The sequence below is a fragment of the Rhinoderma darwinii genome, chromosome 1, assembly GCF_050947455.1.
Source record: "Rhinoderma darwinii isolate aRhiDar2 chromosome 1, aRhiDar2.hap1, whole genome shotgun sequence".
NCBI lineage: Eukaryota > Metazoa > Chordata > Amphibia > Anura > Rhinodermatidae > Rhinoderma > Rhinoderma darwinii.
Genome location: NC_134687.1, coordinates 123168951 through 123183920, shown reverse-complemented (window position 1 = coordinate 123183920; position 14970 = coordinate 123168951). Strand labels below are relative to the sequence as shown.

Below are 14970 nucleotides of genomic sequence, written 5' to 3'. Positions count from 1 at the left end.
ATCAAGCCCTCATGGGACTATATAGACGGAAAAATAAAGAAGTTATGGCTTTTGGAAGGTGGGGAGGAAAAAACAAAAATGAAAATCTGAAAAAGGGCTGAGGCGGGAAGGGGTTAATAATATAAAAAACTGTGTCCCCATCACGAAGCGTTACACCCATCTTCCTCCTGTTACAATAGAGCAGTGTACTGTGTGGCTGGGATTTGCCAGTCATATGTAGAAGTCAGTGCAGCTCCCACCCACAGTTTAGTATGGGCTGTGCTGTTCTGCAGCCTCCGCACATCTCCCGCCCTGATTTACACAACATGTAACCAGCTGCTACCACAGAGACATGGGACACAGCCGGGAAATACACTGCGTCTGACACTGGTCTGCAGGTAGGTGAGAAGTTACTATGGTGCTGGCACTGCCAGAGGGGTGACTTGGATCTGTCTTCTGTATGTGCAGTGTCCCAGCAGTGTGTGGAGGAGGCAGATAATGTCAGCACATGGAGAATGGCATAGATTTCCACTGCCCTCTCCAGCAGAAAAGTGGTGGCATTAATATAATAACTCTCTGGTTGGAAGTTGTTTTCTCCAGAATAAAGTGAACTAAACTGAGCACAGGATATACTCAATTCTTTAATATGCGCAGTACAGCGATTGTGCCCCTGGAAGTGGATCTCACGGACAGCGTTGTCGTCTACGACTGTTTAATAAGCGTATTTGATCATCTGGCACCTATCAGGCTCTATTGACGCCGGACTAAAGGAGTTCTACTATATTAATGCATAACTGAAAAGCTTAATGTTGTACATCAATATTTCAGATTATGGTATATTTCCCCTATAGGTTATCTGTAATGGACAGAACTGAATATCTACTTGCATAGGGGCGACTGTTTCCTAAGGCTGATAATTTAAGCAGTCGGAGAATAATACTAAACCTGTACGTTAAAAGGTAAGCCACCCAAAATATATCATTATCCTTTTGGCTTTGGCTGGTTATTGGAAGGAAGTTTGTTACAAGAAATTGTTTTATTTGGGCAGTTTTGTTCAACCTTCCAATCACTTAACCGGTCCCTGCTCCCTGATGAAAAGTGGGGGATACGGAAACGGAAGATTGAGAGGGCTCAACTGTTTCTGTATTTGTTATACACTTTAATAGAAAGTGCCTGCGGATTTCCTGCCACTTCCCTGGTGGAAATAGGGGCTGCGTCCCAGCTCTTGGGATCAATGGGGGGGGGGGGGGGGGGTCACTCAATGGTAGACTTTTCTCTCTCTCCCGGTCTCTCTCTTTTATATATATATATATATATCTCATATACAGAGTATATTTATCAATTATTAGTGGCAAGCACTCCTTTTCTCCTGACTGAGACGATTATACAGCCGTATCCCTGTCCATAAAGTAGTTATATGCACTTGATCCAACATGTTTTAGGCCAGATTTATCAACGTTTTTTTCGGCCATTTTTCAAAGCCAAAAACACTGCCAGAAAACAACAACCCAAAAGTCGAAAAAATTGTGTTTCCCCTCTCTCGACACTTTTAAAAGTGGGTGGGACTTAGAGGTAGGGGGTGTGGCCACCCACGGACCAACGTATTTACTATCATTTATGCCAGAAACTGGGGTAAATTGTAGTGTACACAGCGAAGATGCAACAATATCCAATTCAAAAATTTGTTTCATCTTACCCTATCTTATTTTTTTTATTAAGACTGACACAGTCTTAGTACATCTCCCCCACAGTGTTTTTATGGACAGAGTTGTTTTTTTTTTTATAAGGATTTAAATGCAAGAATAAAAAAAGAACACTGTGTATCTGGCCTTAAAGGGGTTGACCAACAAGAATAATTTATCACCAAACCACAGGAAAGATGGACAGGTGCTATTTCCGTTCGTATCGTAGGGAATTATTGGAGCCGTAGTGCTCCATTCAAATGGGGAACACAGGACTCTCGTTTTCTTGATTGCTGGGGGTCCTAGTGGTTGACCCACCATGATCACACATTAACCCCTTCCCGCCGCAGCCCTTTTTCAGATTTTCATTTTCATTTTTTCCTCCCCACATTCCAAAAGCCATAACTTTTTTATTTTTCCGTCGATATAGTCCTATGAGGGCTTGATTTTTGCAGGACGAGTTGTAGTTTTTCGTAGCACCATTTATTGTGCCATATTATGTACTAGGAAACGGGAACAAAATTATTTGTTTTTTGCGCGTCGTTTTTACGGAATTCACTGTGCAATTAAAACAACATGTTTTAACTTTATTCTGTGGGTCAATATGATTACGGCGATACCAAATATATATAGTTTTTAAATATTTTTATTTTATAAATTTTATAGTTTTTTTTCCATATTTTACTACTCTTACAAGTAAAAACCTAAGTGTAAAAAATAAAATGTATTTTGTGTCGCCAAATTTTGAGAGCCATAACTTCTTTATTTTTCCGTCGATTTAAGTGGCATGAGGGCTTATTTTTTGCGGGATAAGCTGTCGATTGTAACGATACCATCTTGGGGTACATGCGACGTTTTGATCACTTTTTATTTCATTTTTTGTGTGGGATGAGGTGACCAAAAAAGCGCGATTCTGGCGTTTACATTTTATAAAAGATTTTTATGGCGTACACCGTGCGGGTTAAATAATGATATATTGTAATATATATTTTTTTTTATTAGTCCCCCGAGGGGACTTCAATCAGCGATCGTTAGATCGCTTGCACTATATACTGCAATACTAATGTATAGCTGTATATTGTGATTCTGACAGGCTTCTATTAAGCCCTGCCGGAGGCAGCGCTTCATAGGAGCACAAAGATGGCGGACCTGGGGGCCTTCATTAGGCCCCCAGGCAGCCATAGCAACCATTGCCACCCTGTGATTGCATTGCGGGGAGCGCGATGAGCAGTTAGAGGGGGTCGCCCCCTTTTTCTAAGGATTTAAATGCTGCGGTCGCTATTGACCGCGGCATTTAACAAGTTAAACTAGCAGGACCACGCTCGAGCGCGATACCGCTCATTATTCTGAAGTGTCGGCTGTATCATACAGCCACACCGGCATCGTATGTAACGGGTTCATTCCGTGAGCCAGTTCTATACTTCCCCTAGCCGACTGTCTCGTATGGATACGTCAAATGTCGGGAAGGCGTTAATTACCTATAAAAAACAAAAGAAAGTCAATAGGTTGGCGCTACTCAGTCCTCGCTTTATCCTAGGAGCGTGTATGTCTCTGGGGGGATGTTTATATAACAGGTCACGGTGGTGCTCAGCTGAAGAGTAAGTATCTAGCTATCCATCAATCCAAAGAAGGCCGTAAAAGAAAAAGCAGCAACTCACCGTCCTGCGTAAAAATCCTTTTTATTACTGCTCTTAAAATGTCCATAGACAAGGGGCGAGGGTGGATGATCCCGGCGGGCAACAGCCTGTTTTGTGTAACAACACTTCCTCTGGCCCGATCTTCCGCTCTTCTTTGGATTGATGGACATTAATTACCTATCCTGTGGTTAGGTGATAAATTATTTTCGTGGCACAACCCCGATAATATAAAATGTTGGTATTTTCACCAACTATTGTGAAAATGGTTAATGCCTTTCCACTTATATATTTAACAAAAGCTTCACTGTTAAGGGCTCATGCACACGGCAAACCCTGCATGGGGGCACTCAGAGTCCCTACGGTCATGTATTATGTAATGTTACAGTGTTATGTATAAGGCCGTTTGCACAAACCACTATATGGTACCTCCTTGAGGCAGCGTATTCTCCTTCAGAAGTATTTTCTTTAAAGAGGCTCTGTCACCAGATTATAAGTGCCCTATTCTACATAATGTGATCGGCGCTGTAATGTAGATAACAGCCGTGGTTTTTATTTTGAAAAACGATCATTTTTGAGGAAGTTATGAGCAATTTTAGATTTATGCTAATGAGTTTCTCAATGGACAACTGGGCGTGTTTTTACTTTTTACCAACTGGGCGTTGTACAGAGGAGTGTATGAGGCTGACCAATCAGTGACTAATCAGTGTCCTGCACTTCTCATTGTTCCAGCCCAGCATGATCCACAGCACAGTGTGATTGTGCAGCGAAAGAAGTAAACACACCCAGTTGCTAAAAACACAATACACGCCCAGTTGGAAATAAGAGAAAACACGCCCAGTTGTCCATTAGAAAGGCTCATTTGCATAAATATAAAATTGCTCATAACTTGGCCAAAAATGATAGTTTTTCAAAAAATAAAAACGTTACTGTTATCTACATTGCAGCGCCGATCACATGCAATAGGAGATAGGGATTTGATAATCTGGTGACCGAGCCTCTTTAAGGGAATAGTTCTATTATTCACCATGCCATGATTTTTTTTTCTCATAGATTAGATGGAAAAAAAAACCTCTGTGTGCCTTCAGATAAAACTGGAGGTGCAGTAAAGGCTTCTATGATATGGGTACTGAATAATGGATCTGTACAACACATCTGCGATACAGCACTGTGCACCTAATACAGCCAGCCATACACGTAAGATATCTGACGACAGTGATTTTTCCTGACTTGGACAAGCATTTTTTTTACTGGTGGGAGTGGAAACATTTTTTCCAGACAACTCTGGCAGTGGCTTATATCCTGCGGGAACAATGTATTGGGCATGATGAAATTAGATTAACATTTATCTAATATGTATGGCCATCTAATGTTTCTGATCCTAAGGCCGGATTCACACTAACGTGTTATACGTCCGTGTGATGGCCGTTAAAAAAATGGCTGTCACACGGACCTATGTAATTCATTGGGGCCGTTGCTTCAACGGACCATGTGAAGGTTCCGTGAGAAAATAGGACGTCCTCTTCCCTCACTCTAGCCTATGGCGGATTCATGATAACGCGTCCCGCAGCGCAGAGCACAGATGCACCTCGGAGTCCGAGATGCGCAGCGCTCGTGTGAATCCGGCCTTTGGGTCCTATTACACGGCCGTGTAAATGAGCGTCGATCAACGAGACAGCTCATTGATCGGCGCTTCTTTCACACAGAGCAATGATTGCTTATGTGTAGGGACGAGCACTCATTACGCCGATCGTTCGCCCCATACATTTCCATCATGTCGGCAGCACATCTCCCTGGTTACATAGGGATATGTGCTGCCGACAACAATGATTTTTAATGCTTCATAAAAGAGCAGATCAGCCGATGAACGAGCGTTTGTTCGTTCATCCATCGGCTGATCATTGCCCTGTTTACACAGGGCAATGATCGGGACTAAGCATTCATATGAACGCTCGTTTGCCCGATCATTGGCCCGTGTAATAGGGCCATAAGTCTTTTGTGTTTTATTATGTTTCCTTGTATATCTTTGACTAAAATTACCTTAATAATTGCTATAATTTTTTTTTTCCATTGTCTTTAGTTGTTCCAAATCCAGAATGGTGTATTATTACCTGCTGAATTTCTGCTTAATCTACTCATTGGTGAAGGCAACATATTCAAAAGATGGAATGGATTGTTACTGTGACGCTATGGATTTTTGCGATTGCTCCTCAAAGCATTTACATTCTATTCCTTCAACACTGCCAAGACAAATGAAGGGTTTGGACCTATCTAACAATTTAATTCAGACCATATCAGATGATGAGCTGAAGTCGTATGAAAACCTCAAAATACTTCGGCTATATCACAATGAAATTCATAGTATCAGCAATTACTCTTTTCAGTCACAAAGAAATCTTGTGGAATTGGACCTGTCTTATAACAAGCTATCTGACTTGTCATCTGCTTGGTTTGGAAGTCTTCGCATGCTGACACATTTGAACTTACTGGGGAATCACTACACTTCTCTTGGTGAAAATCCTATATTCTCCACTCTGCAATCGCTGAAGATTTTAAAATTTGGGAATCTAGACTTTGTTGCCCTCTATAAACAAAATTTTGATGGTGTGCTGAGCTTGGATGAACTTTACTTAAATATTTCACACCTGAGACAATATACAAAGGGCACCATACAATCTATAAAACATATAGGGCATGTTACTGTTGCTACAAATTTAACCTTACTGCCAGAAATAATACATGATCTTGCACATTCGGCTACCTGGTTAGAAATAAGGAATACATCTTTCCTAGAAAAACAGAATGTAGAAGCTTTTGTGGTGCTCAATGATACAACAGTGAGGACTTTAATATATGAAGACTGTATAGTGACTGACAGAAGTGTGGCAAGGCTAATAGAAATTATACATACCTACAAAAATGTTACCACTCTCGCTTTGGAGGACAGTGAGCTTTTGGGAACAGGACAAGGCTTTCCATTACTGAAAAATGAGACCTCATCTATATCAACATTTATTGTTAAAAACCTGTACATCCCCAAATTTTTCCTCTTTACAGACTTCAGTTTCATCTATCAATTAGTACGTAAAATTAAAAGTCTTACGTGTATAGACAGCAAAGTTTTTCTCATGCCTTGCAATTTTTCTCGATCTTTTAAGATGATGGAATACCTTGATCTGAGCGGGAACGTGCTCACAGACTTGTTTTTGGAAAGTTCAGCCTGTTATTTGGAAGGTTATGGGGCATGGCCTTCCGTACAAACCTTGAATGTGAGTAGAAATCTCTTATCTTCATTACCCAGGGTTTCAAAAGCACTTGCAAAAATTCCATCATTGACTTCTATTGATTTAAGTCAAAATATGTTTGGTGACACCAGTATTTCTTCCTGCATCTGGCCTAATTACCTGACATACTTAAATATTTCAGATTGCAGGTTAAAAATGATTGAAAACTGCCTTACTGTCACTTTAGAAATTTTGGATATAAGTTCCAATCATTTGGAAGAATTTTCTGCTAATTTACCAAATTTAAAGGAACTCTACATATCTGATAATAGATTGGCCATGTTGCCAGAAAGAGCTTATCTACCAAGCCTAACATTACTTGTTATCAGGAAAAACAGACTCAACGACTTTTTCCAATCAGATTTGGGATACTTCCCAAAGTTGACTAGATTGGATGGAATTGACAACAATTATTTTTGCTCCTGCCAGTTTGTGGATTTTGTTAAGCAACATAACAAAATGCTTCTGGGTTGGCCGGAAAACTATATATGTGATTCTCCTTCTTCAGTACGAGGGGAGCAGATTAGAGATGCACATCTCCCTATATTAATGTGCCATAACACATTAGTTGTGACACTGTCCTGCATTGTATCAATATTAGTTATAGCCACTGTTGTGGGGCTTTGCCACTGTCTTCATTGTATGTGGTATGCAAAGATGACCTGGGCCTGGTTAAAAGCCAAAAGGAAACCTTTAAAAATATCAGAGAGAGAGATTGTTTTTGATGCATTCATATCGTACAGTGAAAGAGACTCTGAGTGGGTTGAGAATATGATGGTACCGCAGCTAGAAAATGGAAATCCCCCACTTAAAGTATGTTTTCATAAGCGGGATTTTGTACCTGGCAAATGGATAATTGATAATATCATTGATGCCATGGACAAAAGCTACAAAACTCTATTTATCTTGTCAGAACATTTTGTCCAAAGTGAGTGGTGCAAGTACGAGCTGGAGTTCTCCCACTTTCGTCTTTTTGATGAAAACAATGATACTGCCATTTTGGTTCTCCTGGAACCCATTGAGAAGTCAACCATTCCAAAAAGGTTCTGCAAACTGAGGAAACTCATGAACACAAAAACCTACATTGAGTGGCCATCAGAGGAAGAAGAAAAACAAGTTTTCTGGGATAATCTCAAAGCAGCAGTGCAACCAGAAGAATACCCAGATTCGTAGAGTTATCAAAATGCACATTAAAAAATCAAAGCCGCACATACAGTATTCAGTATTATTTATAAAGGATCTGTGCTTGATCATGTAGAGGAATAGGGATAGAAATTTATTTTTTTGTACAACTCTTTGTATAGTTAGTTTTCTTAGGGAATGTGTTGTAGATGTTCCAGAAGAAGGATGGGCCTGATTTGTTACCATACTTCTAAGAATTACAAATATTTGGAAGCAGGAAATGTACAAAGAGGATGTAGATGGAGCATTCGACAAAAGAAGAACATGACGTTTTTGGATAGTACGTGTACATAGTTACACAGCTAGTACGGTTACAAAAAGACATATGTCCATTAAAGTCCAACAAGGGGAGAGGATATGGATGAACGAAAGAGGTAAATCTTAGAACTTGGTTTCCATCTATTGATCCAAAGGAAGGCAAAATAAAAACCCCATCAGCGACGAGCCAATATGCCCTCAAATGTGATCGGACGGAACATTTCACTATTAGTAATAAAAAATTGTTTTTACTTGTGTGTATAATAGATAAAATGTATAATATATGAGAATTGATACACACTGTTGTAGATTTTTTTTTAGATAAAGCAAAAATAAATGTAATATAATTTGTTGGATTACTAACACTATAGGTACTCGAAAATAGTACAGGTCAATTGACTTTAACATCTGATAAATCTTCATGTGCACCTCCAGTTTAAAGTAGCATTGAAGAAATAATTAATTTGCTGATAATGCTCGATTTCTTTTCTACATAGAACTGATTCTCTGTTCCCCACACAATCTTAGCAGCTGTTTCCTCCACTAGGGCTGTGATATCTGCAGGTATATATAGCCTCCATTCAGATTTTCAAAGAGTTCTATACAACTGCATATTGATGGCCACTGGGAATCTTACAAAATATTGACACAATGCTTATAATCATAAATTTTGTTAAAATGATCATCTGATATGTGTGAACGTGCTGATAGACATTAAAGTAATCTCCGCAAATTGGTAGACGATCTAATATGTTTGGGGGCCACTGGCCTCTCCCTTGACGGCATATGTCCGGGGAAAGAAGGATTAGGCATGTCAGACTTCAACATACCCTATCCTTTGTTCCCATGAGATATAAGCTGGTGTCTGGCAGTGGCTTATTACCATCTCACAATTGAAATAAACATGCACGCTCAGCCAAAAGTGAATGCCTATAGGTGAGGAATAACTGTTATCCAAACTAATATTTGGACAACAGATATTTAATGTGTATGGCCGGCCACCTTTAGAAATATATTAAAAGGACCCATTGTTAACAGTGCTATAAACACATCCTGCAAGTCATATTACCTTCCACCTGTCCCCTAATTCTTATTAACATACATTCTGTTAACAAGAAGTAGGTGACAGATGGAAGGGAGTATGACTGCAGGATTAGGCTACACAGCATTTGTAGTCTGTTACCATGCAAACACGTGGGTCTGCATAGTAGATGTAGATTAAAAATGCCAGAAGATTTGTAATTAAGACTACTTGCAAAGTTGTTTCATTTTTTCATTTTAGAAGCATTGAAACAATAAAAATGTGGTTCCAAAGGTGGACTTTTCCTTTATCAACTTAGCTGCAGAGGACAACTCAAATTTGTTTACGTATTGGTATTTATTATTAAAGGATAACTAAAGTTTCCAAAAACTTCTGACATGTCATAGTGACATTAAAAAAACATGGACAGCATAGTTGTAAAAGGTGTTTATTAATACAGCCCAATAGTAAAGTGCTACGTTTCGACTCCGCAGGAGTCTTTGTCAAGCATAAAATGTCAAGCACCCTGCTGAAACTGAATGGATATATTCCGACCAAGTAAGTGCTGTGGATAATTACTTTACATGTCATAGTGACATGTCTGAAGTTTTGATCGGTGAGGGTCCAAGCACTGAGACCCCCACGATCACTAAATCGAAGCGGCAGAAGCGCCCTTGGTGAGCGATGTGCTGCTTAGTTTCTGATCGGAAGGCCGAGGAATTGGTGTACGGGCTGAATAGACTGTCTTTGAGCCCGTTCACCAATTGCTCAGACACCCACCGATCACAACTTCTGACATGTCACTATGACATGTCAGAAGTTTTTTGAAAGTTCAATTACCCTTTAATTTTAGAAGGAAATAATTTTAAAGGATTTGGTGTAATTACAACTTAATAAAGTCCAATTTTCTTTACAATATAATTTTATATATTTTATTGCTTCATGGATAACACATTCTGGAGAGGTATAGCTAGGCTTTCATGCACCTGGGGCAAAGATTCAGTTCAAAGGGTTTTTTCTGGATTACAATATTGATAGCCTATCCTTGGGATAGGCCATCAATATGAGATCGGTGGGGATCCGACTCCCTGCACCCTCGCCGATCAGCTGTTTGAGGAGGCCGCGTTGCTTGGCCAAGAGCTGCAGCCTCTTCATTGTTTACAGATGCAATAACTATGCTACTGACATGAAAATTTTACGGTACACATAAAAAACTAAAATGAATAGGGTTTTTATATTTCAATATATCTATAAAGATACGTTTCCTCATAAAACTTTAATTTGGACCCTATCAACTATCGGTATATGTTTTACTTTTGAGGAAGTTCTGTTTCAGCATACAAATAGCTTTTTACTTGCATGACAAGTTACCCAAGTTTCTCTAGCAGTCTTTAGTAACATATTAACTTTTAGCATATTTGTTTTATACTCATGCAAACGATGTGCTTCACGGAAGGATGGAGATTTATCTTAATGCTTTATCAAAGACATTTACGTAGTTCGCAATAAAACCTGGAGTAAAAATACAATATAAAGAAGGCTTTTGTAGTAATGTAAAAATATCCATCTTTACTAAAGTGAAGCTCTGGGCAAAAACTGAAAGCTTACATTTAGGCCTCATGCACACGACCGTATTGGTTTGGCGGTCCGCAAAACTGCGTACATGTTGAAGTCCATTTGAATACAAAAAAACGTTTGCTGTGCATCCATGTATCATCAGGATTCACATATCCACAAAAAAAAAAAAAATATATAATTTCACCAGTTTAATTAAGCTGCAAATCCGAAATGTAAAAAGACTTGTCCTGAATGTTTGAGGTCCAGAGTCGCAGCCCAAGCACGGATGTGGGAAAACCTCGGTCATGTGCATGGGGACATAAAAATTAATCGGTCCGCAATTTATCTGCAAAAATGCGGAAAAATTGCGGACGCAAATGCAGGGTCGTGTTCATGAGGCCTTAGCCTGGAGCTAGGTCCCTTTACAGCCTGTCAAAGACTTACTTACCTTGAGGCCTCTGTTTCCGAGATTTACACTGCTCCCCCAGTAGTCCACTTCAGCCACATGACAACTATAATTCGCTGTCTTGGGGGTTTGCATTGGAAACACTCCCTCTGCTGGATAGCACGATACAGACTAAAATATTTCACTGAAAACATTTAATGTCCATAATTTATATCTGTTTTGCTATATATGTTGGTAAGAGTATTAGAATAACAGAGAATCCCCAGTGGCCCAAGTTCTGACACAATAATGGGCCCCTATATTAACAGAAACAAAATACCTTTTTCCATTTTTAGAGTATTGATTTGTGTCCCATTCTTAAAACATAACTTTTATTATTCCTACGGCTGGATTCACACTGAGTTTCACATTCCGTTTGGAATTTTGAGGCAGATTTTGCTTTGCCTGCACGCCGATTTTCGCGGCGTTTCTTGCTCGCGGCCATTGAGTGGCGTGGGCAAAAAACGCTGCGAAATATGCGTTCTCTGCCTCCCATTGATGTCAATGGGAGGTCAGAGAAGTAAACGCCCAAAGATAGGGCATGCCACTTCATTTTCCAGCGAGACGGTTTTTCCGCTTGCGGGGAAAAAAAACGCCCCCTCCTCCATTTGAAATGAATGGGAGGCATTATCGGCAGTTCTTTTATGCGTTTTCCGATGCAGTTTCCGCATCAAAAAACGTGTCAAAAGACTCAGTGTGAACTTGCCCTAATGGTCCTATTAGTCGGACAGATATTCCTTCATGAACGAGTGACGCTAGTGATGATTTAGCGAGTCGTTTACGATCAAAAGTCGGTCTATTACATGCGACAATGATTGCTAAAGATTTTTGCTGTTCTGGTATTCCTGCGACCATCGCTCCTTCCCCCACATCTCATCTCATCTCTGAACTGCTAACGACTGGAAGATTTCTGATTAGAGCAGGGGATGTGGCAACGAAGAACGGTAAGCTTTCACCCAGGTAGATGTAGCCGATCCATGGAAACCCAATGATTTGTCATTCGATCGTTGCACGCTATTACACATGGCGATTATCTCTTACATTCGAAAAATTATATATAACCACATAGTGACTGATTAATACCCAAATACTGTTACTGAATAAAAACCACTATACAATGACCAATATTACCAGCATATAGTGACCATATAGTGGTAGATGCCTGTTATACACAGGAGCTCGGCAGACCATATAATATTTTCACATTAAAAAAAAGCAGAAGAATGGGCTCTTTATCGCTTCCTCTTGTATTGTGCTTGCAAATTCATCATAATAATGGTTTGGAAGTTCACAGATACCCCTACCCTGTATCAATGGCGTAAGCTAGAACACACATCTGTTTCTTACTTCATAATTCTGTATACAAACCGTAAATGTCTGCAGAAGTTTGGCAAGTTATGGTCTGACTGCCTATGTAATCCTGTTACTAGACATGATGATGGGTTTTAGTCTGAGGACTCCTGCGTCCTATTTTGGGGGGACCGGGGAGCAGCAAGTGAGTGAAAGGTGTGTGACTCCGCATTGACAAAGTAAAAATATACTTTATTTGCTGCTTGTATGCAGTTCAGCAATATCCTGCTTGAGCTGATGTTTATCTCAAATGTTGACTTTGGAACATTGTTATGTTTTTATTTGTATTTAACCCCTTACTGACCAGTCTATTTTCGACCCTTAATGGGTTTTCCCACGAGAGACATTTATGACATATCCACGGAATATTCAAAAAAATGCAATATTCTAAGCAGCACAAATCCCGATATCAGGAGCGGTGTCACGCTGTAAATTCAGACAAACCCAGTCTAATGTAATGTAATCTTCAGAAAAAGCGTGGTGAACAGCAGCACAGTCGTGTGGAGACGTGGGAGACGTGTGCTGCTGTTCACCACGCTTTTTCTGAAGATATCCACGGGATATGTCATAAATTTCAGATAGATGCCGGTCCCACCCCTGGGACCCGCACCTATCTCCAGGACGTGGGCCCCTAAACCACGTTCAGTCGCTGTGTGTTGCGGCTGAGTGAGGTAAATTCCGACCATGAAAAATTTTATATGGTCGTGAGTTACGTAAACAGCGTAACTCGCTGATCTACGCTGTTTCCATAAGTCCCATAGAACTGAATGGTAGTTACAGAAACAGTGTAGCTTGCATGCTACGCTGCTTCTATAACTGACATTCACTACTATTGGAGTTACGGAACCAGCGTAACTCAGCGAGATACGCTGTTTACGTTACGACCATATAACATTTTTCATGGTCAGAATTTACCTCACTCAGCCGCAACACACAGCGACTGAACGGGGTTTAGGGGGCCCCGTCCTGGAGATAGATGCCGGTCCCAGCCCTGGGACCCGCACCTATCTGACATTCATGACATGTCCCGTGGATATGTCATAAATGTCTCTCGTGGGAAAACGCCTTAAATGACCAAGCTATTTTTTACGTTTTACCATCATCTCACTCAAAGAGCTATAACTTTATTTTTGCGTCAACATATATAACATGTATAAGGTCTTGTTTTTTCGGGACAAGTTGTATTTTTTAATCGCACCATTTTGGCGTACATAATTTATTGATTAACTTTTATTAACTTTTTTTGGGGGGATAGAAAAAAAACAACAATTCGCCACACTTTTTTGCATCCTAAATTGACACCGTTTACCGTGTGGTATAAACACCACAATAACTTTATTCAGCGGGTTGTTACAATTGCAAAGATACCAAATTTATATAGTTTTCTAATGTTTTACTACTTTTACACCGTAAAAACACATTTTTTTTTTTTCAAAATTATTTGTGCTTGTTTCTCAATATTTGAAGAGCCATGACTTTTTTATTTTTCCGCCGACGCTTTTTATTGGTACCACTTGGGAGTACATGCGACTTTTTGATCACTTTTTATCAAAGGATGAACAGAAAACAGTAATTTTGGCATTGTTTTTTATTTTATTTTTTATGGCTTTAACCGTGTGGATTAAATAATGTAATAGCTTTATAGTTAGGGTCATTACGGACGCGGCGATACCAAATATGTGTCATTTTTTAACTTGTTTGAGTTTTTTTCATATTAGAACATTTTGTAAGGGGAAAAAGGGGGTTTTTAATTTTTTTTACTTTTGGATTTTTATTTATTTATTATAAACTTTTATTAAACTTTTTTTAAACTTTTTTATTAGTCCCACTAGGGGACTTCACCATGCGATCATCTGATCACTTTTATAATACACTGCAATACTTCTGTATTGCAGTGTATTACTGCCTGTCCATGTAAAACGGACAGGCATCTGCTAGGCCTCTGGCATGGCCTAACTGGCATTAACTAGAGGCAGACCTGGGGGCCTTTATTAGGCCCCCGGCTGCCATAGAAGACACCGGCACAGGTTATAGCAGGGTATATGCATATAGCAGGGTGCCGGTGGGGGGAGAGAGGGAGCCCCCTTCCTCCAAAACCACTCAGATGCAGCGCTCGCTATTGAGCGCCGCATCTGAAGGGTTAAACGAGCGGGCCCCCTAAACCCCATTCTACTGCTATGTGTTGTAGCTGAAGCGTGATTCCCGAAAATGGAAACCGAGTAGTACGCTGAGCTACGCTGTTAACGTAACTCCCATAGTAGTGAATGTCAGTTACAGAAGCAGCATAGCATGTGAGCTACACTGTTTCTGTAACTACCATTCAGTTCTATGGGACTTATGGAAACAGCGTAGGTATTAAGCGTAGCGTAGCTATTAATGAGTGTTGTAAGTATTTTGACCACAGTTTTTTTGTAAGAATTCATGCAGAGCTGGAGTAAAGAAATATAATTTTTTCACAAATGTGTAATTTTAAAGACAGATTCCTTTGTAAAGCGAACATGAGAATGAAGAAATACACCCCAAAATCTATCACCCTGTTTCTCTTGTGTTCAAAAATACCCTCTTTGTGGCTCTAATG

General features: G+C 39.8%; 1 protein-coding gene across 1 annotated transcript; it reads left to right on the top strand.

Annotated features, from left to right (window-relative positions):
* Positions 1–274: 274 nt before the first annotated feature.
* On the top strand, positions 275–7788 carry TLR2 (toll like receptor 2). The gene is made up of 3 exons (XM_075860334.1): positions 275–377; positions 831–938; positions 5376–7788. The coding sequence occupies exon 3, from the start codon at positions 5392–5394 to the stop codon at positions 7750–7752; it is 2361 nt and encodes a 786-aa protein (XP_075716449.1). The 5' UTR covers positions 275–377; positions 831–938; positions 5376–5391; the 3' UTR covers positions 7753–7788.
* The last annotated feature ends 7182 nt before the right edge of the window (positions 7789–14970 follow it).

Coding starts and splice junctions, on each gene's coding strand:
- TLR2 (XM_075860334.1), top strand. CDS start 5,392: ATGGTGTATTATTACCTGCTGAATTTCTGCTTAATCTACTCATTGGTG.